Raw genomic sequence first — 22,452 nt, 5'->3', positions numbered from 1 at the left:
GGTCGCCGTCGGCCTGCTGGGTGTCGGCGGGGCTGCAAGTGAGCGACTGTTCCAGACCATGACCGCGGGATGCATCCAAGTCGACTTGGCATCCGCATGCTGCACCCATGGTCGCGAATGTCATCTGTCCATGCAGCACTTTGGCTCGGTGCTGAGGTATATCGGCTGTGCTGATGCCGCTCAGACAAATCGCCCCGTCCTGTTCCCCTGGCACACGGCGTCAAGTGCGATCTGGACTGTATTGCAAGTAGGCACCACAGTTGCCGCGATGGTGGTGCATTCAAGCGGATCAATTCAGTCCACAAAAGCTCAAAAGATTTGCAATGACCTCCAGTAACAAAGATCAGGGGCTGAAGAATGAGGTCGCCATGCAAATGCAGTTGCTTCCTTCGTGTCAGAGTCGATGACATGTAACTAGATTTTGTTGCGGCTTGGTATTTTCTGGTTTTGCTGAATGAAGATGCGAGTGCGGCAAATCAGACTCAGTGGAACAGCTTCTTGAGGAGGTCGTGGGGCTTCTTGGATGAGGTTTTGACGGACAGATGGAATCTGGACGTACGTCTGTCCTCTTCGACTGCCCTGGCCTCCTCGGCAATCCTTCTCGCCTCCTCAAGCTTTCTGGCTTCGTCGATCTGTCTTGTCTGATCCTCGAGGAACGCTACTATCTCGGGACTCGCAAGGATGCTGGCACTTTGGGACTGGTGATTTGGATCGGGGGAGTCGGCAAGGTACTTGGCATATATGGTACGGGTCTGTGGAGTGTTGAGGTATATCGGCTGTGGAGATGCCAAGGTCAGCATGTGTGCCATCGAGCCGGAGCAGGCCTCATAAAGCCCCCAAAGGGCTCCCCAGAAGAAGGACTCGGCGTCCAATTCGCCTAAGATGAGCTACAGTGAGGCTCTCAAGGCCAACATCGCCAAGGCCACAGAGCACGTCCAGAGCCTCTCTGGAAACGAGAAGATGGCCGAGTGTGGCCGTATCCTCACCACCGGGCGAGTCCCAACAGGGACCTGAAGATCGTCCCCAGCGCTACCAAGCGACCGGCCTGGATATCGGGCCAAACCAATAACAGCAACATCACCAACGAACCCCTCCGCGAGAAGGTGAACCGAATGGAGTGGGTCTACGTCAAAGGGATCCAGCGACTCCCTTATGGACTCGTCAGAAAGACGTTCCATAGCATCAGCATCCCCAGCCGCGAGATCGTCGATATCGTTCCCGGAAAACAACGTCATCTCTGGGAACGAGATGTCGGCGATCTCTTGGCTTGGAATGCTGATGCTATGGAACGTCTTTCTGACGAGTCCATAAGGGAGTCGCTGGATCCCTTTGACGTAGACCCACTCCATTCGGTTCACCTTCTCGCGGAGGGGCTCATGGCGATGTTGCTGTTGTAGATGCGACCCGAGATCCAGGCCGGTCGCTTGGTGGCGCTGGGGACGATCTTCAGGTCCCTGTTGGGACTCGCCCGGTGGTGAGGATACGGCCACACTCGGCCATCTTCTCGTTTCCAGAGAGGCTCTGGACGTGCTCTGTGGCCTTGGCGATGTTGGCCTTGAGAGCCTCACTGTAGCTCATCTTAGGCGAATTGGACGCCGAGTCCTTCTTCTGGGGAGCCCTTTGGGGAGCTTTATGTGCCTGTTCGGCTTTGATCTTTTCGATGACGTCTTCAACCGATTTGAGGGTGTCTTGGATGATCTCGATAGCGCCGGTAGACAGCTTGGCTTTGTCGGTGCTCTTGGCGAGCTTGGTTTGGCGGGCCTTGAGGGTTTCAAGGGCCGACAGATCTTCGTCGTCGCTTTCGCCGCAGCTATCGCTCATGTTGCTGGTAAGGTCGATTTCGGGAGCGCCTGGTGTCAAGTCAGGCTTGATCCGTGCATAGGCAGCGGCGCATTTTCTGTTGAACCCCTCGATGATGGCTTGATCTGTGCTGTGGAGGAGCTCTTCCGCCCTGGCGGCGGTGCCTCTGGACATAGCGGCCCAGGCGTGGAAGCAGGTCATCTTGAAGTGTCCGTACTTCTCTTCGCATCCTCTGCTGCAGATGCGGTGGCCTTTCTCGTCGATTGTTGACGGTGCACCACAGTACACGCACTCGGGGGTGACGAGGAGGTGTCGGGTGGCCCAGAAGAAGAGTTCTGTAGGGACCTGTTCGATGGGGATCTGTTGGATCACCTTCGTTTTTCCTCGTCGTTTTGGCAGTTCCATGGAGCTACAGCGATAGTGTGTGCGTGGCCCTGGTCTGTATTGGTGTGGGTGGAGGGGAGGGGGGCTGGAGGGGGAGAGGGGGAGAGGGGGAGAGGGAGGACCAGATGTGGTCTGGGATCTTCACCTCAGGCGACATTCTTCGTTGGCCAACAGGCCCCTTGGCAGGCTTTTGTTCTTCTGGGATTTGGAACCATCGCTGGCAGTGGGCCAGTCGGCGGGGTGCGGTTTATTCTCTGGTGTGTGCTCGCGCTCGCCGAGGATCCTAGGGAAATCGAGATCAGGCGAGAGGGTTTGGGGACCATTGATCTGCTCGACCGGGAGACTTTTTTTTCTGTTTCTTCATCGTGCGCCACAGTGGCGGCGCGCTTGCCCCCCAGCATCTCGCTTCTGCTCGGCTGGTCACGGGCAACCTGAGCAAAATACGTTTCCCACGTGCGTGATCCTTGGCGCCACTCCAGGCATTGCTTTCGTCGACCCACCCCATCCTTCGTCCTCCATCCGCCAACTTCCATCTGCCCCATCAAGCAGCCGATAAGCATGGCCATCACCTGGTCTTCGTCGTATGCGCTGCCGCTTGCAATCGCCGGTGCAATCGCGGCGTACATGGTCCTTCGTCGGCCCCGCCATCTCCCAGATATTCCCGGCGACTACCAGTGGCCATTGGTCGGCAATCTGCCCTATCTCCTTCCGTGCGTGCCCTTGTCCATTGACTGCTTTGGATCACCTGTTGCTGCTGCATGCCATCGTATTTTGCGAGCTTCACTCCTTTGGTCAGCCTGTTCTTGTTCGCTCCCACAAGCTCGCTGACAATCCTGTCGCTCTGCTCCACACCATCCAGATTCAGCCGAAAGAGCAAGAGTCATCTCTATATGCGCCGGTGCATGCAGCTCTACGGCAAGGTTGACCAGGGATACATATTCGGCAACGTTTTCGTTAATTTCTCGGACGCCAATGTCGTTCGTGAACTCTTGCGTCAGGATGAAAACGGCGCTATTGTCCGAGGCGACATTGTTCAGAAAGCCTTCCGGTAAGCGATGCCAACTTGCATCGGAGTTGCGTGACGAGATGGATCGATGTCAATCACCCAACAGCATTCGGAGACTGCCGCTGAAAACTCCATATCCACATCTATATCACCCTCAACATCCACATCCATATCACCGCCAACATCATGCTCATATACTCGCCGTATCATCTCTACTTCGATTCTCTCACACCAACAATGGCGCTCGTTTTCAGCGGTGTCGGGAACTGGATTCTCTTTTTGATGCCGATGGACCGCCACTGGAAGCGTCACCGCAAGATGATCCAGCCAGGCTTTGGGCCAGCCCAGCTGCGACGCACCGCCGTCTCAACCAACGAGTTTCTGGATACGCTGCTCGAGCACTGGATCAGCACCGACGCCTCTGTCGTCGACTTCCACACGATCGCCTCCGCCGTGATCATGGACATTCTGTGAGTATCATTGGACCATCTGCTGATATTGCTGGGAGCCGTGTGATCTGCGCATGCACAGGCTGCAGCGGCTTGCTGACCACGGTCGCTTTGATATTCTTGATCGCCTTCGCGGTGGTCGCTTGGGCCGCAGGGGCGACGTCGGCTTCTCGTACCGGTTCAACATGGTCAAACACCTCGACGACCCAGAGAAGCTCAACGAGATCTTCCAGCCCTTTGATCGCCTCTTCCGCATCAGCTTCGAGCGATCGCGCTATCCAGCCTTTTTGTGGGAATGGTTCAATCTCGGGGACGACCAAATCAAGCCGCACATCGGGGCTCTGCACACCCTTGTCCTTGCCGTCTTGAACGAGCGCCGCGCGGCCGAAGCCTCGGTACTGAAAGCAGAAGCCCGGGACATTGTGGGCCGCCTGATCTGTGTCGACGACGAGGGAAGCGAGCAATTCACGGACGAGGAGATATGCGACGAGCTCCTGGGCTTTTTCTTTGCCGGACACGAGTAAGCAGCTTCCTCGGTCCAGGCAAATCGTGCGCCGATCATTGGCTTCTTCGATCGCATCCGGAGTGCCGGCTAACGCCAGTTTGGTATCGGATTCCCGCCAGAACGACTGCCAACACCCTGACCTTTGTCGTGGCTGAGCTCGCCCAAAACCCTGCCGTCGCCGAGCGACTCTACAACGAAATCCACAGCATCCTCGGCAGCGACGGAATTCCCAGCCATGACCAGCTGAGTGACTTCAAGTAAGCTCTCCATCGCGCCAAATGGCACTTGATGGCGCAACTGCCATCGACTCGGCTATGCTGCGATGCCGACAGAGTCCTCTCCCACGACATCTGACTTGTCCTCGATCCAGGTACCTCGACAAGGTCCTTAAGGAGACTCAGCGGCTGCATTCGGTTGTTCCCATCATCTTGCGATTCGCTGTCCGGGACACAACAGTCGCGGGCTACAAGATCCCGAAGGGTGTAAGTGTGCTGTCATGGCATACGCTATCATGGCATACGCTGTCGTGGCATACTCTGTCGTGGCATACGCTGTGTGGCATACTCTGTCGTGGCATACGCTGTCGTGGCATACGCAGTCGAGAACGCATTTGTTTCCCCCTATCACTCACTTTCGTGCCTGTTTCAACCACAGGCTCACATCGGTATAAGCATCGACCATATCCACCACAACCCCGAGTACTGGAAGGACCCAGACGTTTTCAACCCCGATCGCTGGGACGAACCCATTGTTCCCGGGAGCTTCATTCCCTTTGGCGACGGTCCGATGAACTGCATCGGCCAGAAGATGGCCGTGATCGAGAGCAAGGTCTTTATGATCCGTCTGGTGCAAAAGTTCCGGCTCCACATCGTCAACCCAGATCAGCTCGACCCGATCTACTCGATCACACTCGGATACAAGAATGGACTCGACATCCGACTGGAGAGACGTTGAGGACATCCCGCACTGCATGGTCCTTGAGGAGCATTGTGGCAGCTCGCCAGTGCCCACATCAATAGAACAGAACTAGATGAGCCGATCCTGTTGTCGCTGCCCGAGCCAGAGAATCGGCCCGCATCAAGCACACCGCCCAAAAATAGTGCATGCGCAGCGATGTGCGTGCATTCCATTGGCCCGCTGGACCAACAAACGGCTGTAATCGCCGAATGTTGTGCATCGAGCGTCCGGTTGGATGGTGTGTCGACCTGGCTCTGCCTCTGGATCTGCCTCTGGATCTGCATCTGGATGAACCGCTTGCTGCTGGGCCTCTGCTTCCAGCGCCGACCCCACCACAGCACCGCCCAGGCTCTCGCCCCTGGCCCACACCCCGAACTCGTCTCGGTGCTCTCAGCCCGGCTGTCGGCCATGATGACTCATTCTGCCATATCATACGAAAACAAGCTGATCCTGGCGCCGATGGTGCGGGTCGGCTCCACTCCGATGCGGCTGATGTCGCTCAAGTATGGTGCCGGTAAGCCGGTGGAGAGCGGATGGGATGGAAGCGACTGAGTCGTGCCTGGACGTTTGAGGGAGAGGCCAGAGCATCCCCGAGGGAGCCTCGATTGAGCTGGGTGCGCTATGGCATGGAATCGGCATCCAGCCCCGGATTCGGCAGCAGATGCCATTTGGCTCATGGTGCAGCATCGGTCCATGCGCTGCATGCGGATGTCGTCTCGGCACTGACATCCTGGTCCTCTCGGCACCGGCCGCATCATCCACAACCTGCGTCGTCTGCATCGGCCATGCCACTCCAAAGATCTCGTCTACAGCCCCGAGATTGTCGACAAGCGACTCATCCGAGCCACCCGCATCGTCAACGGTGAGAGCGCCAGAGCATACCCACGCTGTCGGGCACCGAAGACGGATCCGATGGATCCACATCAACCTGTGCTCGGCTCGGTCCCGCTGACCGACCCGCCTGCTTCTCCTCACCGCCATGCCACAGAGCTCCTCGGAACAGTTGACTTTGTCGACTCGATCGATCGGTCGCTGACGCTCCGGATCCACCACTCGGAGAAGGACAGGCTCGTTGTGCAGATGGGCACCGCTAACCCGGAGCTGGCGGTGCAGGCTGCGCTGAAAGTGTATGTTTCCGATGAGAGGAGTGTGCTGAGGGGGATGCATGCGGGTTGCAAGACGGAGCCGAATGCCAGAGAGGTGGATGGCGGCACCGACGGCCCCAGCTCAACCAGGAGGAGGACCAAGCAGATCGATCTTGCTGGAGAATACTCGTCAACGAGCCTGGACATGGTGCAAACATCGGAACCCGCATTGCTGCGATATCATTCTCTGGACTGGAATGGAATGGACTGGACTGGGCTGAGCTGACACATCGAATCTCATGGCAACTCCAGCGCCGGCGACTGTGCTGCAATCGATGTCAACTGCGGATGCCCCAAGCGGTTCTCGGTCATCTCCAACATGGGCGCTGCCCTGCTCACACAGCCCGAGCTCCTCTGCAGCGTAAGGCCCTGTCGCCAATGCGAGATGTGGGCACCGCAGCTATCGTCAACGAGAGTGTTGGATTTACCTCGCCGATGTGACTGAGCCGTGGTTGCCTCCGATGCTCAGATCTTGACGAACCTGGTCCAGAACGTGCCGCTGCCGATTACCTGCAAGATTCGGTGGGTGCACATGTCACATCGTGTGGATATTCCACATTGCGATGCTGGGCTGTTGCTCGTGCTGGGCACCTTGCCAGTCATGGTGGCTGCTGCAGCACAGGATGGGATATGGCTGTGGGCCAGGAAACTCACGGACATTGTCTGGACTGGACACATGCATCCGCACCAGGATGCTCCGGACACCGGAGGAGACGATCGAGTTGGCCAAGAGACTCGAGGCGACGGGGATCAAGGCCCTCGCCCTCCACTGCCGGACGAAGAAGATGACGGAGAAGGACAAGGGCCAGTGGTCGATCTTCAAGCCTGTGCGCGAAGCCCTGAGCATCCCGCTCATAGCGAACGGCGACTGCTTCAAGGCCGAAGATGTTGACAAGCTGAAGCGGCTGACAGGTACCAGCAGCAATTCAGGGCCGGGGGTGTGCCGCAGCGACCCCAGACGGAGACATGGTGCAGTGGGGAGCATGGTGTTGCGGATGCACACTGGCACAGCTGGCCGGGTAACATGGGATGCCACTGACGGATGAGCCTGGCTGATGGGATGGGATGGGTGAGTCTCACTGGTGGGATGGGATGGGTGAGCCTGGCTGATAGACTGGCAATGCCGACCGTCTCCGCAGGTGTTTCGTCCGTCATGGTTGCCCGGGGTGCCCAGAAGAACATCTCCATCTTCCGAGGGCCAGGCAATCAACTCGACCCGTGGGATGTGATGGTCGACTACTGCAAGACAGCCATCGAACTCGACATGCCCTTCCACAATGCCAAGTACACCCTGCTGACGATGTGGTCCAACGTGCGCAAGTCTCGTGGCGAGTCGCCGCAGCGGATCTCACGGACTCGCAGCATGCGGCAGGTCTGGTAAGTGCCCTGGAACGTTGGTTTCAGCCAGCAAGAACGAAAAGTGTTTATGAACCGGGGCGGGAAGGTTTCTCTGGCGGGTGCTGTTGCTGACAGTGCCTCAACTGTGGTTGCGGATGCAGCGAGGTCCTCGGCATCGAAGAGTTCTACGACCAGCAACTCCAAGCCCGCCATGAACTGGCCGAGAAGCTGCAGCGGCTCGATCTGCTGGCGGAGGAGCAGACAGGAGAGCTTGGTGCAGGTGAGTGCTCGGGCTCGGGCTCGTGGGCGGACTTGTGCTTTGGCTTCGATGCGAGTGCACCGGCAGTGGCCGATGATTGCCGATATCGCCTGCTGATGCCGCCTGCTGATACCGCTTTCTGATACCACTTGCTGATACTGCTTGCTGATACCGCTTGCTGATGCCTCTCGCCGCCAACGACAGACTGTCCTTACATCCCCAACGAAGCATATGCCCCGAGCGAAGCCAGCGACGACGCGGGCGATGGCTGGTTCTCGGACGAGGAGGGAGGCTTTGGAATTGGGGCGCTGGGAGACTCGGACGCTGCCGAGCCCACGCCATAGCAGCCATGTCGATGTTGCCAGTCGGTGCCCGTGTATCGCATCCACTTGCCGTTGTCGCCGTCAGTTCATCACATGGGCGAATATAATACATCATTCGATCAAGTTCTCATCAATGTTCGAATCTGAATGGATGGATCATTCGAGCCATGTCGGCATATACATGGATCCCAGATGTCAGCGACGCCATGTGTTTGTGGAACGACTCAAGCAGCGGGAAATCCTGCGACAACGGGGACTGGGATCAGGTCTCCTGTCCATATTCCCAGGAAGGGCAGCCATGGTGAATGATGAATGTGTATATATTCCCATCAAAAAAAGCAGAACGATGGAAACTGGGTGTCCCGGTTGATTATGTGGAGAAGTAGGGGGGGGGAACATCCTCGCTGTTTTACCGTCATAAATAAAGCTGATGATACAAAATGTCGTCTTGGCCAGAGCTGAGAAAAAAGCCCGAGAGACACGACACCTTCACCGTCCCCTAATATTCATCCAAGAGACAGGCTGAAGGAGTGAGGCAGGTAGATTCGGGGGTGGGGCGGCAGGCAGGGACAGAAAAGAATCGAGGGGAATGGGCCCCTCTGGCAAGCCATTTAGGGCAAATGGAGGGAAAGGGAGAGACTAAGAAAGTACAGAGAGAGAGAGCATGAGAGCGACACAAGAGCATCCAAATAGAGTCTATAAACAGATTTTTTAGTTCTCGTCGGTGACGCCGAGGATGGTGGTCTCGACGAGGACGCGGGTAACCTGGTAGGGATCGGCGTTGGAGGCGGGGCGGCGGTCCTCGAAGTAGCCGTAGCCGCACTGGGCGACCGACCGGGGGATGCGGATGGAGCAGCCGCGGTTGGCAACACCGTACGAGAAGGTGCTGATGCTGGCGGTCTCGTGCTTGCCGGTCAGGCGCTGCTCGTTGTCGGCACCGTAGACGGCAATGTGGGCCTGGTGGCGCTTGGAGAGCTTCTCGATGGCAGCCTCGATGTGGGCCATGCCACCCTCGACACGCATGGGGCCAGTCGAGTAGTTGGAGTGGAGACCAGCACCGTTCCAGTCACCCTTGATGGGCTTGGGGTGGAAGGAGACGACGATGCCAAAGTCCTCAGCAACGCGCTCGAGAAGGAAGCGGGCCATCCAGAGGTCTGTGAGGCATGGGGCAAAGAGTTGCACAGCCGGTCAGATCGAGTCGGGTCGGATTGGGTCGGATTGGGTCGGGAGACTCAGCGGCTGGCAGCAAAAGTGATAGGGTTCTGCGATACTTACGGTCACCCATCTCGATGCCGTGGCAGGGGCCGACCTGGAACTCCCACTGAGCGGGCATGACCTCAGCGTTGGTGCCAGCTGGAGAGTGAAACCGATACAGATGAGTGGGCGGGAACGTGGTGTAGCAAGTTCTCACGATTGCTGCACCAAGGGTGTGACTCGGGCAGGCATTGGCCAGCAATCCAGCGTAAGCTGGATAGTTCGGCCCGACGCAACTCAAGGAAGCTGGCACACTCACCAATCTTGACGCCGGCGTAGACGCAAGCCTTCCAGTGAGCCTCAACAATGTCGCGGCCGTAGATCTTGTTGGCACCGACGGCGCAGTAGTAAGGACCCTGGGGACCGGGGAAGCCGTTCTTGGGCCAGCCGAGGGGCTGATCATCGACGTCGAAGAGGGTGTACTCCTGCTCAAGACCGAACCAGGGCTCCTCGGCCTCGACCTTGGCCATGGCCTCGGCGCAGGCAGCGCGGTGGTTGGTGACGTTGGCGGTGCCGTCGCGGTTGTAGGTCTCGCAGAGGACGAGGATGTTGTCGCCGCGGGCGAAGGGATCCTTGAAGATGGCGCAGGGGCGGAGGTAGACATCCGAGTCGTGGCCCTCGGCCTGGCCGGTGGAGGAGCCGTCAAAGTTCCACTCCTTGAGCTGGCTGGGGGAGGTGGGGACAAAGTCCAGGGTCATGGACTTGCATCGGAGATCGCTGCCAGAGCCACCGATCCAGACTGCGAGAGGAAACGAGACAGGGCGACAGGTGAGCATGCGGCGATGGAGTTGGCATGAGGCGAAGTGGATGCACTAGGGGAGTGCGATTGTGGAGCATGGCTGGCTGTGGAGAGCCCCAGGAGGGCGACCAGCGGCAATGCAGTAAGACGGAGCTCCGAGTGGTTACCATAGGTGGCCTGGATCTTGCCGTTCTGGGGGAGATCGCTGTATCGGCTGAGGAGAGCAGAGGAAGGCATGGTGCAGATGGATGTGTGTGTGGGGGGGGGTGAGGCAGATGCTTCTGAAGAGGCAGTGGCTACGGCTCAGCTTTAGCAGGCAAAGGATGCAGACCAAGCGAGGAGCCCGGACGATCGGCCGTATTTATACACCGGCGCCGCGGTCATGAAGTCCCGAAGAAAATTTCAATGCGCCGATGCTATCTCCCGCGGACTCGCGTATCTATCTTGTCACGATGAGGCCGCCGATCCGCGGCCAGGAGTGGCGCCGCCGGGCTCGGCCTGGATCTGCGCTGGGTGACCTGCTGCTGCATCTCTGTGAAGCCTGCGCCGGCTGTGATAGCGTCTCGTGGTGGAGCTGCCGTCGTTGTGATAACATCGCTGGGCGGTGGTACGGACTGGAGTGGCGGCGCTTTGTGGGGCTGCTGCTGGCTGTGATTATCGCCGCGAGCCGGCGCCGGCAGCTGACGGCCCCACAAGCACTGGCGAGCACTGGCGAGCACTGGCAAGCACTGGCAAGCACCCACAAGCATTCCTGAGCAACCGGGCGGGCAAGGCCGTTGCTGTCTGTCGCAGACACTCGTGCCTTGGCCGACAACAGTGTCGCGGACAGCGCGAGCAGACCCAAATTGGAGTTCCCGAGAATCCCCGAGCGCCCCGCCGGCAGCCAATCGGAGGGCGCGGCCACGCGGCTGTGCGCCGTCGCAGACAAGGCCCCGCGCGGCTTATCTCTTGTGCGATGCCAACCCAGGCCACGACCAGGCCACGGCCACGGCGGGGCGGGACTGGCGTACTGGCGACGGCGGGCGAGCAGTCCATAAGCAGCAGGCATTTGGTCCACCCGGCCCGCTCGGTCTGCTGCATTCATGCTCGCCTGCAGCATGTCCGTCGTCCAGCACAACAGGCCGATCGTGCTTCTGTCCAGGCGACGGCAGCAGGTCCACCAGCTTCTCCATGTGCTGGTCGTTATCAGTGGCGGCCCTGGGCACATGTGCAACCCAACCGCCCTGCCACAGCCAGGTGGCCCCGTTGCTCGCTCGCACAAGCGGGCAGCTCGTGGCGGCCGACTCGGTCAGCGTCTATGATAACCCGCCCATGTGATCGAGCCCGATAAGATCGAAGGACAGCACCCCAGCCGCTTCTGGAGCACAGATGGGTCCACTGTGGAGATAAAGCAGCAGCGGCCACAGGGGCTGTCGTGGGAGAGGGCGAAATGAAGAGACAGGCGTCGTGCTTGGCCTATCGGCTGGGCGCGGGCCCTGGCTCGTCGGTGGCGGTCTGGCGGATGGATGCATGGATAGACGGACGGACGCATGAGTTCCGGGATCATGCCAGAGGGTTGTTGTTGTTGTTGCTGCTGCTGCTGCTGCTGCTGCTCTGGCGAGTCGCAGTGCACACGGCTCTTGTCCGCTTGGCCTTCATTCCACTTGCCTCGCTCGACTTTGGCTGCACTTGCTTGGTTCAACTCTCAGCTTTCTTCGCCCGACCAAACCCAATGCCCAGATGCAGCGCACTGCATCACAACACAGCACAATGCATCGCCGCCGCACCCTTGCCCATCGTCCGCGTGAGCAGCCGATCTCCCCTGCGAGGCGGCAATCACATGTCGGCGCGCACGCCGTGCTCATATCAGCCCCGCTCATGTTTCATGCTCCATCCACATGCAAGCCCGACACACCCAGGGCTGCTCCTGCCCTGGCCTCGCCTGGTCCTGTCGCTGGCCTGGCCGGGTGTTCTTTGCCTCGGCCAGCCGTCCGCGGAATAGAGTTGTCGCTGCCGGACCTGTCGCCGACCTTCCATCGGCAGCCGAAGCTTTGTCATCGGGTTTGGCCAGAAGGTTTTGCTTCTTTGATCTCGTGCAATATTCCATCGCCTCAGGTCGATGGATGCAAGGCAGCTCGCTGGCCAAAACTCGGCTCGAACACCCTGGGCCATAACACCAAGAAATGGCAGATCTCTTCGCTTTCTGTACACACCCGCCTCGACACTCACGCCGACACTCCACACGCCCGCTGCTCCACACAATAGCCCCGCCGGCGAGGGACATCAATGGCAGCATGTCCGTGGGATTGCCGTCGGTGTATGGTGTGCATCCAGATAGGAGGCTGCGCTATCTGCATGTTCCCCGCGCCGGGGGGGGGGCCTCGGTTCGCTTCGATTTGCTGCATATCCAGCCGGCCCTGGTGGCGCTGGGCGACTGCATCGGCGTGACCCATTCTCTCGCTCATCCCAGCATGGCAGCTTGGGCTGCAACGAACTGGTCGGGCTGCTCAGACTCGTCTGCCCCCAACCCAGAGAAGCAAGTCACTCTCGCCCAACTCACCGACGACGATGGCCGTGCTCTTGTCGACACAACATGGCTGTATTCACATATGCAAATCGTGCACGCTCGTCCCTGGCCTCGTTGGGGATCGACCTGACCCGGACAGAACCGACTGCCCAACAACTGACGGCAACGACAAGGAAAATACAGATGAGGCATGAGTGTGGGCGCGGCGTTGCGATAAGGGCACGATAGAAAGAGCGAGATTGAAAGCAAAGGAGACACGGAGAGAGGGAGGGAGAAGGGCCGGGAAGAGGGCCAGGAGAAGTTGGAGACGCAGACAGGCGCATTCAGTTCGCCGCCCGTTCGTCTTGTCGCAGATGCTGCTCTTGATGCTGGCTTGAGGCGAGGGAGCTCGCTACTGGCTGAATGAGTGGCCGGCCTTCATAACGTTGTCAAAGACAAAGATGGCTGCGGCGTTGGTCGGGAAGGAGCGCAGGAAGCACGGCAGGAAGCCTCGGTAAAAGCCCTTGATGCCCTCTGCAGTTCCATACCGCAAGCAATGTTCGATGGCGACGACGAATCCAAGTCGCGGCAAGCAAATTAGATGGCAACGACGCACCCGAAATGCAGTGGGTCAGAGTTGGCGGCAGTTAGCGGGTGCAACGCAGGACTGTGGCATCCGTCCGTCCGTCCGAAATACGCATTCGATTCAGAGGCGAGCTGTTTCATGCTCGCATCAAGCTCGTGACAAGGCAAGCCAGCAGTACCCAAACGATAACGCACCTGTGCGGAGGATATATCGGAAGCAGGCGGCCGTGCTGGGATATCGAAGGGGCTTGACCTCGGGCTGGGTCATGATTCTGGTCTTGACAACGTCTGTGAAGCAAGAGAAACCCAGTCAGCGGCACAAGCGGCAAGGATGGAGGCGAGCATGATCGAAGGCGTCAAGTACGACGGTTGATGCTGCAAGGGCTTCGAAGACTGGACGCAGCTCTGCCACAGCGAACTTGCGTTGTGGTTTCCAATACATATCCACTCACCAAACGGGAAGCTGACACACCAGAATGTTGTTGCTGCAAGGCCGCCGGCAAAGAATGGCACCAGCCGATCGTGCACCTTGTACTTCTTCAGCTCCGTAACATAGACCTGCGGGAGAGGGTCCACAGCCGGCGCAGGAACATCGAAACGGATTGGCATGGAGATGCAGCGGATGCAACTGCAGATAGGGGCACCCTTGATTTTAGAAACCATGCCCAAGGCGAATGGCGGCTTACCTCGTAACTTCCCCACAGGACCCAGAAGAAGCTGCGGAAGAGCATGCATGGAGCGAGACCCTTCCAAAGGCCGCGAATGCCATTGTCCCGGATCTACTCGGTCCGCAAGAGCATCGTTAACGAGTGAACAAGATCATCGGCGTCCAGTCCGCTTTCCGCTGTGCCCTTCACCTTGAATTGGGGGCCGATCACTCGAGGCGGATCTCGGTCCAGCGCGGCCCGCACTGAGACATCGATCGACGAGCATTCAAGCCTTACCAGCTGGCGGGCACAATCAATCGGTCCCGAATAAACCTTTGTCTTGGCATCGTATTGAACCTACAGGGCAGTCCATCGTTTCTGTCAGGATCACTGGCATCTCATGGCATCCCATGACATCCTAGGACATCCTAGGACATCCTGCGCGATCTTGTCTCGTCTGAGCCATGAACTTGCTCGGCTCTTGGATCCAGCGCTGCCGTCCCTGCGCTTGTAACTCTCGTCCGCCTCATCTGCTACACAGTTCAATCCTGGCCACCCCATCGTCCTGACCTGCAGTTTGCCCTTGAGGAGTTCGACAGGAGTCGCCACAAATGAAACCACAAGACCGGCCCCAAATCCAGCGAGGGCGTGCTCGGGCACAGTCAGGCGCTTGTTGCGATCGCCGCCTTGCAGCAGCAGCCGGAAGTTGGTCAGCGATCCCATTTGCACAGAGTCCATGAGTGCCCATCCGAGCAGGGGAGGTGTGGCTCCCTTGTAGAGGCCTCGGAACCCCTCCTGCAGATCAAAGCGGCACCATCAACAGTCGAGGAAGATGATTGAAGCCAAACGGACGTTGGAGGTTGCAGGAACGATACAAACGAATGAGATTGTCAGGGGACGGGCTGATGCAGAAGTGAGACATCCCGACTCTGCACGCTGTTGCCATTGCCATTGCTGTTGCTGTTGCTGTTGCTGCTGCTGTTGCTGTTGCTGTTGCCATTGCTGTTGCCTGGATGTGCCATCGACCGCACGACAGCACAGCACAGCACAACACAACACAGTGCCGATCTCATCGCCCGACAATACTCATCATCCATGCACGTTGCCACAAAAATTCACCTTCTTGACGGTCTCGACGAGGCAGTCCAGCGGACCCTTGAAGCGGCCAAAGCCTCCTTCGGTCTGCATGCGCACTTTGATGGTGTCTGGCCGGATCGACGATCCAAGGATGCGATTCAGCGAGTGCAGTGATCCAGGCCATTCGATGCCGGGGCGGAGAGAGAACGCTGCCGTCAGAGTCGAGATTCAACTGCCTCATGCCGGCCACCGACGCAGTCTGTAATCGGTGGGGGCTACTGATAGTCGGCCGGGGCTGGGTGCCAAACAGGATGGGCGGCCGAGAGAAGCGACGGTGGCCACTTACCAAACGGGTGCCCAACGGCGAGCTTGGTGGCGCCAGAGCACACACCGGCAATGAAGCCGATGTAGCGATCGAGCATCGTCGCCTGCGGCTGGGTGACGGATTTGGCCTCCATTTGTTGATCGAAATTCGAGCTGGGATGGGGGAAGACGGTGGGGGGGGGGAAGGACCGTGGAGCCAGCGACATCCAGCGACCCGACCGGGTATGAGCATGGCCGCAGTGGTCGTGATCTGCCCTCCCTTTCGAACTCTGCCCCACGCCCAGAACAGACAGGGCAAGGAAAGCCCGAGGTCACCGGCGTCGGACCGGACAAGACTCACCCAGAGATGAATGGGCCGGGCAGAAGACCAGCGATTCGGGCCAGGCCGTCGCATGGTATTTGTGACAGCGCGAGATGGCTGCGCTGTGGCTGGCCACGCTTCTATATTTGGCATGTCGGGCTCACGCGACCGGGTTTGGGGCGCTGGGCGACAGGGCCTTGCTGGCAAGAATGATGCACCACGCCGAGCCGAGGACCGGTCACAGTCGCTGTCTCCATCGTACTTCCTCACTACTCAACCGGCAGCGGTGCATCTTGATGCGCCATCAGGCCTGGCTCTGCAGCAGCTCGGCTTGCAGCTGCCTCCGTGCCTCCTCGATCGAAACCCCTGTGCCTCGCAAGATCGCCCTGGTGCGGGATGCCTGGTCGTCGTCGCTGCATCCAGCCGATACGCCAAAGCAGCAGTCGCCGCGGACGATCCAGGCTGCAGCCGTGCTGCGGTTTGGGGAGGCGGTTGCGCACGTCTCATCGATCGCAACCGCAGCATCTGAGCAGCAGGCTGTTCCGTCGCTGCGCGGCCGGTGCTGGTGCCGATGACGATGCCGCCCGGGATCGTCCGCGGTTTGAGCGCTGGCGAGGCATCGCTCCAACACAATCCGGACCGCATGCTCGTCGATTCGAAGTACGTGGGTATACTCGTGCAGGTCCTGTGCAAACAGATGCTCGGCCAGGTCCTGAATCTCGGCCGGGACGGAGGCGAGCGGTCCGAGCAGACTCGGCCTTGTGTCGTCCTGGGCTTGAGTCTCCCCTTCCGGGACAAACAGGCCCAGCTCCCGAAAGACCGACAGGAGCGAGGGTGCCGTGGGAGTCTCTCCAGCCCGGCGCAGAATCGGATGGTCGTCAAAGAATCGACCGGCTTGTAGGGACACCAGGCTGTCTTGGAGACGATCTTGCATGGTAGCAAGGTTCCCGCAACCACGGACCAGGGGGCTCAAATCTGCTGCTGGGCATGCCGAGAGCCGCTTACGGATTTGAACAAAATGGGCTGGGACTGAGAGCAGTCGGCTGAGGGTCAGTGTCGGAGCGAGCTCGTCGACAGAGAGATATTCGAAGACCTTGAAGAGAATCTCGACAGGCAGCTCGTCCAGGGATCGACGGGGCCGGCGGCAGACCTGGGAGTGAGTAACTGAGGCCGGCGGCTTCACAGCGGATGCCTGGCTCCAAGGCGTCGGGCATGCAATCGAAGGCATGGGAGAGTCGGGATCGGCAATGCCGGGATAGACGATGGAGGGACCGAGGAAGGAGGAAGCGCTGCGTTCACAGGTTCTGGAGCAACGCCTGCAGGCCTATTTTTACAGCGAGTATATTTTTGAAACGGGACACCTTCACACGCGAATGGCTTGTGTGGGTTTGTTCACGACACTGGAGGGCATTGATCACAACAATCGCACTCACCTCGTTCGGGCCAATGTTGCTGGCAACAGCTCGACACTCTGCATCGGGGAGGGGGCGATATCAAGCCACCAACGGCGTCTGACCCATGTTGCTGCACAGATATCGTCACTCCCCGCAGCGGGCCGAATGCCGATGTGAATATCGAATATTGAGCACTGTTCGCCAAAGCATTGCATAGCAGCAGCCATAGACATGCACACCATGCTGCCTTGAATCATGTCTCCCTTGGCCCCGGCCGCGGCAGGCTCTTCGTCAGCACCGGCATGCATCCAAATGTAGCAGCCCTTCGCTCGATCAGAGCCATTTTGCACAACTCGACCCTGCCCATCGCCAGCACCGGAGACTTGCTTGCTTTCTCCTTCGCCGACCCCAACGCCTTCCCTTCACCGACCCCGACGCTGCACCACAGCCCGCTGTCGTGGCTTCACAATCGCAACGAGCGCACTTGATCAGCCAAAGCCGTCTTTCTGTTTACTGCTCTTGCGGCTCGATTGCGTGCCTGCTTGCCCGTCAAGTTTCCAAGTGATCTCTTTCTCGCCGGCGATCGAATATGAATCCGTTTCTGGAAGACGAAAACGTCAATCCGTTTGCCGAGGCAAGTGCATTGCTTTCCCTTCCCTTCCGCGTCTGCGCTGGCTCGGTGGACTTGTCTGTGTTGGTTCATATGGCATGTGCATCCGTGGGAATGAAGCCCTGGATCGGCGATTGTATGAGCAGTTCTGAATTAGCCCGAGCGAGCCACTGCAGTCGACGCGTGTGATGGTGCTGGAGTGCGTTTGGTGATAGCGCCGACGCTTTTCCTGCTTGGTCAAGTATCCAGGTGTATCAACGTGGCATTCTGTGTCCATTCTGTTCATTCTGTTCATTCTGTCCATTCTGTTCATTCTGTTCATTCTGTCCACAGGAGGCCGCCCGAGTTCCGCTTCCGCCATCACGTCGCCCGACCCCGAGCGTTCCAGTCCAGGTCGGAGGCGGCGATGCCGGCGCAACGACAAGCGAGTACAAATATTCAGCCTCCTATGACACCAAGGAGGGCTTTTCCGACAGCCAGTGGGCCAGCCGTGCGCCAGCCTTCACTCCTCCGCCTGCAAAGTCGCAGAAAGAAATCGAGCTGGAGCAGCGCGAGCTGGCCATCAAGTACCGCGAGGACAAGGTGGGTTTCTACGCATCGCCACATATCAGGCCGAAATGAGGAGCTTCCGGTGCTTGTTTCGTGCAGGCAATCGCCAAGGGTACTTGCCGGTAGTCTGCCACCTCTGGCCCGTGGTGACATGGCTGAGGCATGGCACTATGCTAACAGTCCCGCTGCGGTGCTCCTGTGGATTGTTGTGCAGCTCAAAGAAAGAGAGGAGAAGATGGTGGACTTTCACGCACCCAACTGGCCACCCTTCAGACCGATCATTTACCACGACATTGAGAAGGACATTCCTCAGCGCGGCAAGCCACTCGTCAAGAGACTCTACGCCGCATGGATGAGTATGCATTGCATGCATTTGGCTTTGTGGGGTGGATGGGGTGCGCAAATCGGATTCCCGGCCAAGAGGACCCGCCTCGTCGATCCTGCCCGGTCGCTGACATCGTATTTGGCTCGTTCGTCCCAGTTGCAACGGCCACCTATCTGATGAACTGCATTGCGTCGTTCTCGATCCTGGTCACCAAGGGCGAGAGTGGCGGTGGCACATGTAAGCTTGCCGAACGCTCCCTTGCGGAATGAGACTCGAGTCACTGGTAGTCGTTGACGGTAGTATGCAATGCCAAGACCTGCATGTCTGTGTCTGGCTACATCCAGCAAGGCCAAATGTCGTCCACATACGAGCTGGATGCTCGCTGTCCGTCAACACATCTCGCTAACCACACATCCGTACTGCGTCTGATGATCCTGCTTGGTCCCACGACGCTCCAGTCGGTCTGTCGCTCATCATCCTGCTGGTCGGCACGCCCGTGTCGTTTGTCTTTTGGTACCGCCCGCTGTACACGGGCGTCAAGGCGGACCGCTCCATCAGCTTCTTCCTGTTCTTCTTCAACTACTCGTTCCACCTGGCCTTTGCAGCTCTGTTGGCTGTGGGCATTCCAGGCTGGGGTGGCGCGTACGTATCTGGATCTCGTCCCCCAAAGCATCTTTTGCGACAGCAAATGTGGTGCGAGGAGCCTGGAAACTCTTTCGTGGCTTGTTGTCCCAAGTTGGGCGAGCGAGACCAGTCGAGTTTTGCGGGGAGGGGAGGGAGGATCGTGCTGACAGTCTCCCGGCGACACAGCGGGGTGATTTACACACTCTCACAGATGGGCAACAACCTGCCCTCGGGCATCCTCTGCGCCATCTCGTCTGCATTTCTCATCGGCGAGGTTGTCTACGGCCTCTGGCAGATCAAAACGGTAAGTGAATCTGAGCTATTGACGCATGATTGGTCCGCCCAGTGGCATTTTAGCCAACCTGGGTTGGAAGATATCATCGCGACACATCCTGCCGTATATTGGCGTTGTGAGCGACCATCGAGAGCTGATTCTTCTCGATTTGCACAGGTGTCGGCCTTCTATCGATCCCGCGGCTTGACCATGGAGCAAGCTCAGCGCGAGGCCGTCGCAGGCGTTGCTAGCAGCCAAGTTGGCCAAGAATTTGCCAAGCAGGCCGTCAAGGGCACCCTCGCCAATGTCGTCTGAGCAAACGGCAAGCCACTTTTGGATGCATGCCCACAGTAGCGCTCGCGCCATGAAGCCTGAGAACGTGCAACGACGGCGAGCGCAGTGCGGACAAATGTTTCTGATGATCGAACGATAGTCGATCGGGAGAAAAGAGTAGGGGCTTATGTGGCTCCTATTGGGATATTTGTGTTTGGTTTACTCACAGGTTGAGCCGAGGGGAGCTCCACTTCCGCTCGGCGTCAACTCTGGTGCGGCTGCTGCTTGTGTCGTAAGCACTTCCCACATCTGCAAAGCGGAAATGTGCACTTTGTGTTTGAGGCGGATGATCTTCTTTCTGATCTCGAATATACGCACGCCCAAAGTGCGCTGGGGAGGACCGCCACTCACCACGCGGAAACATGAAAGGACCGTATTTATTGATCTGTTACGGAGGCCGCTCGCTCGCTCAGAATCGCCGTATACTTGGATTCTGCCGATTCTGCCTGCTTGTCATGTCTTGCTAAGCCACGACTTATATACAGAGGACTCGCGCGCAATCATATGGCTGGCAAAGGTGCGGCGACATCGAAAAGTTTCATTATCGACCCATGTCATCGATCGTCACGGCTCAAAGGTCGAACGGCGGTGCTGGCCATGACGCTGGCGATATCATAGACACGATGGCAACCACTGACGGCATGGGCCATTGAGAAACACGACTGCCGGTGTCGGTGACTGGCACGTTGGTGGTGCATTGGGGATTGCACAGCGATGCCATGCAGCGATGGTGATCGTGCATTGCGGGCCTGACGTTCGACCATGTGCGCGGGTGCGCTCAAAGCCCCAGGCTGGCTTCGATATTTTCACGCACGATGCGGTTGAACTCGTCACGATTGTCACGCCACATTTTGGAGGCCTCGATATTGGCTCCACTCTCGTCGTTGGGCTCTGGATACAGGTTGAAGGCGTGAAAGGATCAGTGGACTGCGGATTGCAACAGCGATCGGGATGCTGAGGACGAGGAACGCTTGGAGTGATGGGGCCCTCGTTCTTCAAGAGTCGATCGAGCCATGAGTGGTGCATGCGCCTGAACGGAAGCACATACCGGCCAGCATCGATACCACTGACAGAAGGATCTTTTCGACGCTCTGGACGGGACTCCAGCGTTCAGAAGAGTCCTCGTACATGTTGGGGTCGTCTCCGGGTGGATGGAGAATGGATATGCACACCGTTCCGTCCTTGTAAACTGTGGGAATGCAGCAGGGGAGAGTCAGGAAAACCAACCATCTGCGACCCCCCCCCTGGCGAATCAAGAATCAGGCAGGGAGTGAAGCATTCATGGATGGCGGTGTGCGTCAAGACGAACCACAAAGGCAGCACGGCATGCCCAGGGGAACTCACCATTGGGATGATACATCGGGCACGTAAACTTCATGACAGGCGGCGACAGTGGATAGTCCTTCGGGAAGGTCAGCGTCGCGGAGAAGATTCCACCCTCGTACGGCGTATCGTCAGGGCCGCTATGCGGGATGCAAAAGATGCAAAAGATGCAAAGGATGCAAAGGATGCAAAGGATGCAAAGGATGCAGATGGCGAGTCAGTCGAGCTGCTAAAACCCATCGACAACGGTTTGTCTCTGTGCTATCCAGCGGACACTGCTGCGTCTGTATCCGTGCTTGCGGCGGCCATTCAGGACCATTCAAGTCCGTCAGGATGACGTTCTTTGGCTGGCGCATCAGAACGGCAACCATGTGCGCTGCGATTCCACCGAGGAACGTACGCGATCAGGGCTTCCCAGAGAAAGTAGTTATCCTCGGAAATCGGGCCGGCGGTGATGCCTTCGGGGGCGCGCAGAGTGAGTTCTGGACGAGAGACCGGCCCACAGCGAAGGCGCATGTCGGCGAGAGGGGTCAGTGACATCCGGAGGCGGCGATACATGATCGTGACGTCGGATATGTGCAGCATCGGATGGGGGGGGCAGCAGGCGGTGTCTGATCCGGGATGAGCCTTGCTGCATTGAGCAATATCGCCGATCCAAATCCCCTCGCCAACACAACAGCGAAGGAAGAAGCGTCCTCAAGAGCCCGCCATCCGCGAGTCCACAGTGGCATGTCTACCTCGGTATTCTGTGGTAAGCCGCTTCAGGGCCGACAGGCCGGCGCTTCGGTTCATGATGCAGGACTGGGCGGGACTGGGCAGGCGACGAGCGAGCGAGATGGACAGGAAGGCCGAGCCGATCGAAGGCGAAAGCAACAGAGCGAATAAGGCGAGGCTGCCGACGACTGCGCGCACACATACAGCGTGTGTGGCCTGGATCACAGGGCACAGAACGTGTGCGACGCCGTGGCGGTCCGCACCGCGATTGTTTGTGTGCTCGTGGCCGCTGTGTTTGTCATGCCTGCTGCGCAGTGGGGGCGCGAGGACCGCGGCGTGTCCCGTGTGACATAGACACAGAATCACGCGCCGGACCGACGCGACCCCGAAGCAGTTGTCCGGACCGAGGGCATCCAGAAGCCAGCGCCTGCGACCGATGCGGGAGATGTTGGCAGTGCGGAGGTGCCGGCGAGCATGATCGACTATGACCGGGCATGATGCAGGCGCGATGCGATCGGCTGTGCAGGCAGGCGGTGGACCGAGTCTCGGCTCTGGTCGAGTAAGCAGCTCAAATAGTGCTGGGTGGATGGTTCCGCGAAGTGGGGGGATACTCGGTCTTGCTTGCATCCCCGTCGAGCAAGCGCCAATCTGCAGCCACATCCACCACCACCACCAGCGCACCCGTTCGGCGAGAATCGCAGCAACGACATGTCGCCGTCGCAGCAACG

General features: G+C 58.7%; 9 protein-coding genes across 9 annotated transcripts; 3 read left to right on the top strand and 6 right to left on the bottom strand.

The window, feature by feature from the left end:
* Positions 1-220: 220 nt before the first annotated feature.
* Positions 221-1,349, bottom strand: BJ171DRAFT_597475 (uncharacterized protein; the record flags this gene model as incomplete). Its single annotated transcript, XM_053114756.1, has 3 exons — positions 221-776; positions 892-946; positions 1,090-1,349. 3 exons carry the CDS (start codon positions 1,347-1,349, stop codon positions 483-485), a joined length of 609 nt encoding a protein of 202 aa, XP_052968385.1. The 3' UTR covers positions 221-482.
* A 97-nt stretch (positions 1,350-1,446) lies between these two features.
* Positions 1,447-2,205, bottom strand: BJ171DRAFT_579812 (uncharacterized protein; the record flags this gene model as incomplete). The annotated part of the gene is made up of 1 exon (XM_053113991.1): positions 1,447-2,205. One exon carries the CDS (start codon positions 2,203-2,205, stop codon positions 1,447-1,449), a length of 759 nt encoding a protein of 252 aa, XP_052968384.1.
* A 475-nt stretch (positions 2,206-2,680) lies between these two features.
* Positions 2,681-5,251, top strand: BJ171DRAFT_497205 (cytochrome P450). Its single transcript, XM_053110269.1, has 7 exons — positions 2,681-2,894; positions 3,044-3,232; positions 3,445-3,660; positions 3,794-4,159; positions 4,264-4,401; positions 4,515-4,626; positions 4,799-5,251. Exons 1-7 carry the CDS (start codon positions 2,743-2,745, stop codon positions 5,096-5,098), a joined length of 1,473 nt encoding a protein of 490 aa, XP_052968383.1. The 5' UTR covers positions 2,681-2,742; the 3' UTR covers positions 5,099-5,251.
* A 261-nt stretch (positions 5,252-5,512) lies between these two features.
* BJ171DRAFT_422005 (uncharacterized protein) lies at positions 5,513-7,627 on the top strand (the record flags this gene model as incomplete). The annotated part of the gene is made up of 7 exons (XM_053107520.1): positions 5,513-5,615; positions 5,901-5,963; positions 6,090-6,228; positions 6,499-6,607; positions 6,716-6,780; positions 6,938-7,158; positions 7,386-7,627. 7 exons carry the CDS (start codon positions 5,513-5,515, stop codon positions 7,625-7,627), a joined length of 942 nt encoding a protein of 313 aa, XP_052968382.1.
* An 841-nt stretch (positions 7,628-8,468) lies between these two features.
* On the bottom strand, positions 8,469-10,506 carry BJ171DRAFT_440373 (glutamine synthetase). The gene is made up of 4 exons (XM_053108053.1): positions 10,327-10,506; positions 9,680-10,159; positions 9,442-9,519; positions 8,469-9,320 (listed from the first exon to the last, which is right to left on the bottom strand). Exons 1-4 carry the CDS (start codon positions 10,394-10,396, stop codon positions 8,878-8,880), a joined length of 1,071 nt encoding a protein of 356 aa, XP_052968381.1. The 5' UTR covers positions 10,397-10,506; the 3' UTR covers positions 8,469-8,877.
* A 2,133-nt stretch (positions 10,507-12,639) lies between these two features.
* On the bottom strand, positions 12,640-15,629 carry BJ171DRAFT_497199 (mitochondrial carrier protein). The gene is made up of 8 exons (XM_053110268.1): positions 15,300-15,629; positions 14,996-15,081; positions 14,447-14,671; positions 14,174-14,233; positions 13,916-14,008; positions 13,682-13,787; positions 13,425-13,517; positions 12,640-13,178 (listed from the first exon to the last, which is right to left on the bottom strand). Exons 1-8 carry the CDS (start codon positions 15,481-15,483, stop codon positions 13,057-13,059), a joined length of 969 nt encoding a protein of 322 aa, XP_052968380.1. The 5' UTR covers positions 15,484-15,629; the 3' UTR covers positions 12,640-13,056.
* On the bottom strand, positions 15,618-16,646 carry BJ171DRAFT_497198 (uncharacterized protein). Its single transcript, XM_053110267.1, has one exon. The coding sequence runs from the start codon at positions 16,510-16,512 to the stop codon at positions 15,883-15,885; it is 630 nt and encodes a 209-aa protein (XP_052968379.1). The 5' UTR covers positions 16,513-16,646; the 3' UTR covers positions 15,618-15,882.
* Positions 16,647-17,274: 628 nt separating this feature from the next.
* Positions 17,275-20,047, top strand: BJ171DRAFT_597471 (scamp family-domain-containing protein; the record flags this gene model as incomplete). The annotated part of the gene is made up of 7 exons (XM_053114755.1): positions 17,275-17,286; positions 17,916-18,164; positions 18,346-18,487; positions 18,613-18,693; positions 18,915-19,098; positions 19,267-19,384; positions 19,532-20,047. The coding sequence occupies 7 exons, from the start codon at positions 17,275-17,277 to the stop codon at positions 19,667-19,669; spliced, it is 924 nt and encodes a 307-aa protein (XP_052968378.1). The 3' UTR covers positions 19,670-20,047.
* A 3-nt stretch (positions 20,048-20,050) lies between these two features.
* On the bottom strand, positions 20,051-21,852 carry BJ171DRAFT_566657 (ubiquitin-conjugating enzyme/RWD-like protein). Its single transcript, XM_053113423.1, has 5 exons — positions 21,748-21,852; positions 21,411-21,492; positions 21,032-21,150; positions 20,736-20,876; positions 20,051-20,578 (listed from the first exon to the last, which is right to left on the bottom strand). The coding sequence occupies exons 1-5, from the start codon at positions 21,800-21,802 to the stop codon at positions 20,466-20,468; spliced, it is 510 nt and encodes a 169-aa protein (XP_052968377.1). The 5' UTR covers positions 21,803-21,852; the 3' UTR covers positions 20,051-20,465.
* Positions 21,853-22,452: the final 600 nt, after the last annotated feature.

The sequence above is a fragment of the Polychytrium aggregatum genome (assembly GCF_025602895.1).
Source record: "Polychytrium aggregatum strain JEL109 chromosome Unknown BJ171scaffold_11, whole genome shotgun sequence".
NCBI lineage: Eukaryota > Fungi > Chytridiomycota > Chytridiomycetes > Polychytriales > Polychytrium > Polychytrium aggregatum.
Note: the sequence above shows the minus strand (reverse complement) of the source record. Positions and strands in the feature narration are given on the sequence as shown.

Coding starts and splice junctions, on each gene's coding strand:
- BJ171DRAFT_497205 (XM_053110269.1), top strand. CDS start 2,743: ATGGCCATCACCTGGTCTTCGTCGTATGCGCTGCCGCTTGCAATCGCC. Junction 3,661..3,793: donor GCCGTGATCATGGACATTCT/GTGAGTATCATT, acceptor CTTGGGCCGCAG/GGGCGACGTCGGCTTCTCGT. Junction 4,402..4,514: donor GACCAGCTGAGTGACTTCAA/GTAAGCTCTCCA, acceptor TCCTCGATCCAG/GTACCTCGACAAGGTCCTTA.
- BJ171DRAFT_440373 (XM_053108053.1), bottom strand. CDS start 10,396: ATGCCTTCCTCTGCTCTCCTCAGCCGATACAGCGATCTCCCCCAGAAC. Junction 10,160..10,326: donor CAAGATCCAGGCCACCTATG/GTAACCACTCGG, acceptor TTCCTCTCGCAG/TCTGGATCGGTGGCTCTGGC. Junction 9,520..9,679: donor CTACGCCGGCGTCAAGATTG/GTGAGTGTGCCA, acceptor TTCACTCTCCAG/CTGGCACCAACGCTGAGGTC.
- BJ171DRAFT_497199 (XM_053110268.1), bottom strand. CDS start 15,483: ATGTCGCTGGCTCCACGGTCCTTCCCCCCCCCCACCGTCTTCCCCCAT. Junction 14,672..14,995: donor TCGTCGAGACCGTCAAGAAG/GTGAATTTTTGT, acceptor TTTGATCTGCAG/GAGGGGTTCCGAGGCCTCTA. Junction 13,179..13,424: donor CCGATATATCCTCCGCACAG/GTGCGTTATCGT, acceptor ATGGAACTGCAG/AGGGCATCAAGGGCTTTTAC.
- BJ171DRAFT_497198 (XM_053110267.1), bottom strand. CDS start 16,512: ATGCAAGATCGTCTCCAAGACAGCCTGGTGTCCCTACAAGCCGGTCGA.
- BJ171DRAFT_566657 (XM_053113423.1), bottom strand. CDS start 21,802: ATGAACCGAAGCGCCGGCCTGTCGGCCCTGAAGCGGCTTACCACAGAA. Junction 21,493..21,747: donor GCTTACCACAGAATACCGAG/GTAGACATGCCA, acceptor TCTCTCGTCCAG/AACTCACTCTGCGCGCCCCC. Junction 21,151..21,410: donor CTCTGGGAAGCCCTGATCGC/GTACGTTCCTCG, acceptor CATCCCGCATAG/CGGCCCTGACGATACGCCGT.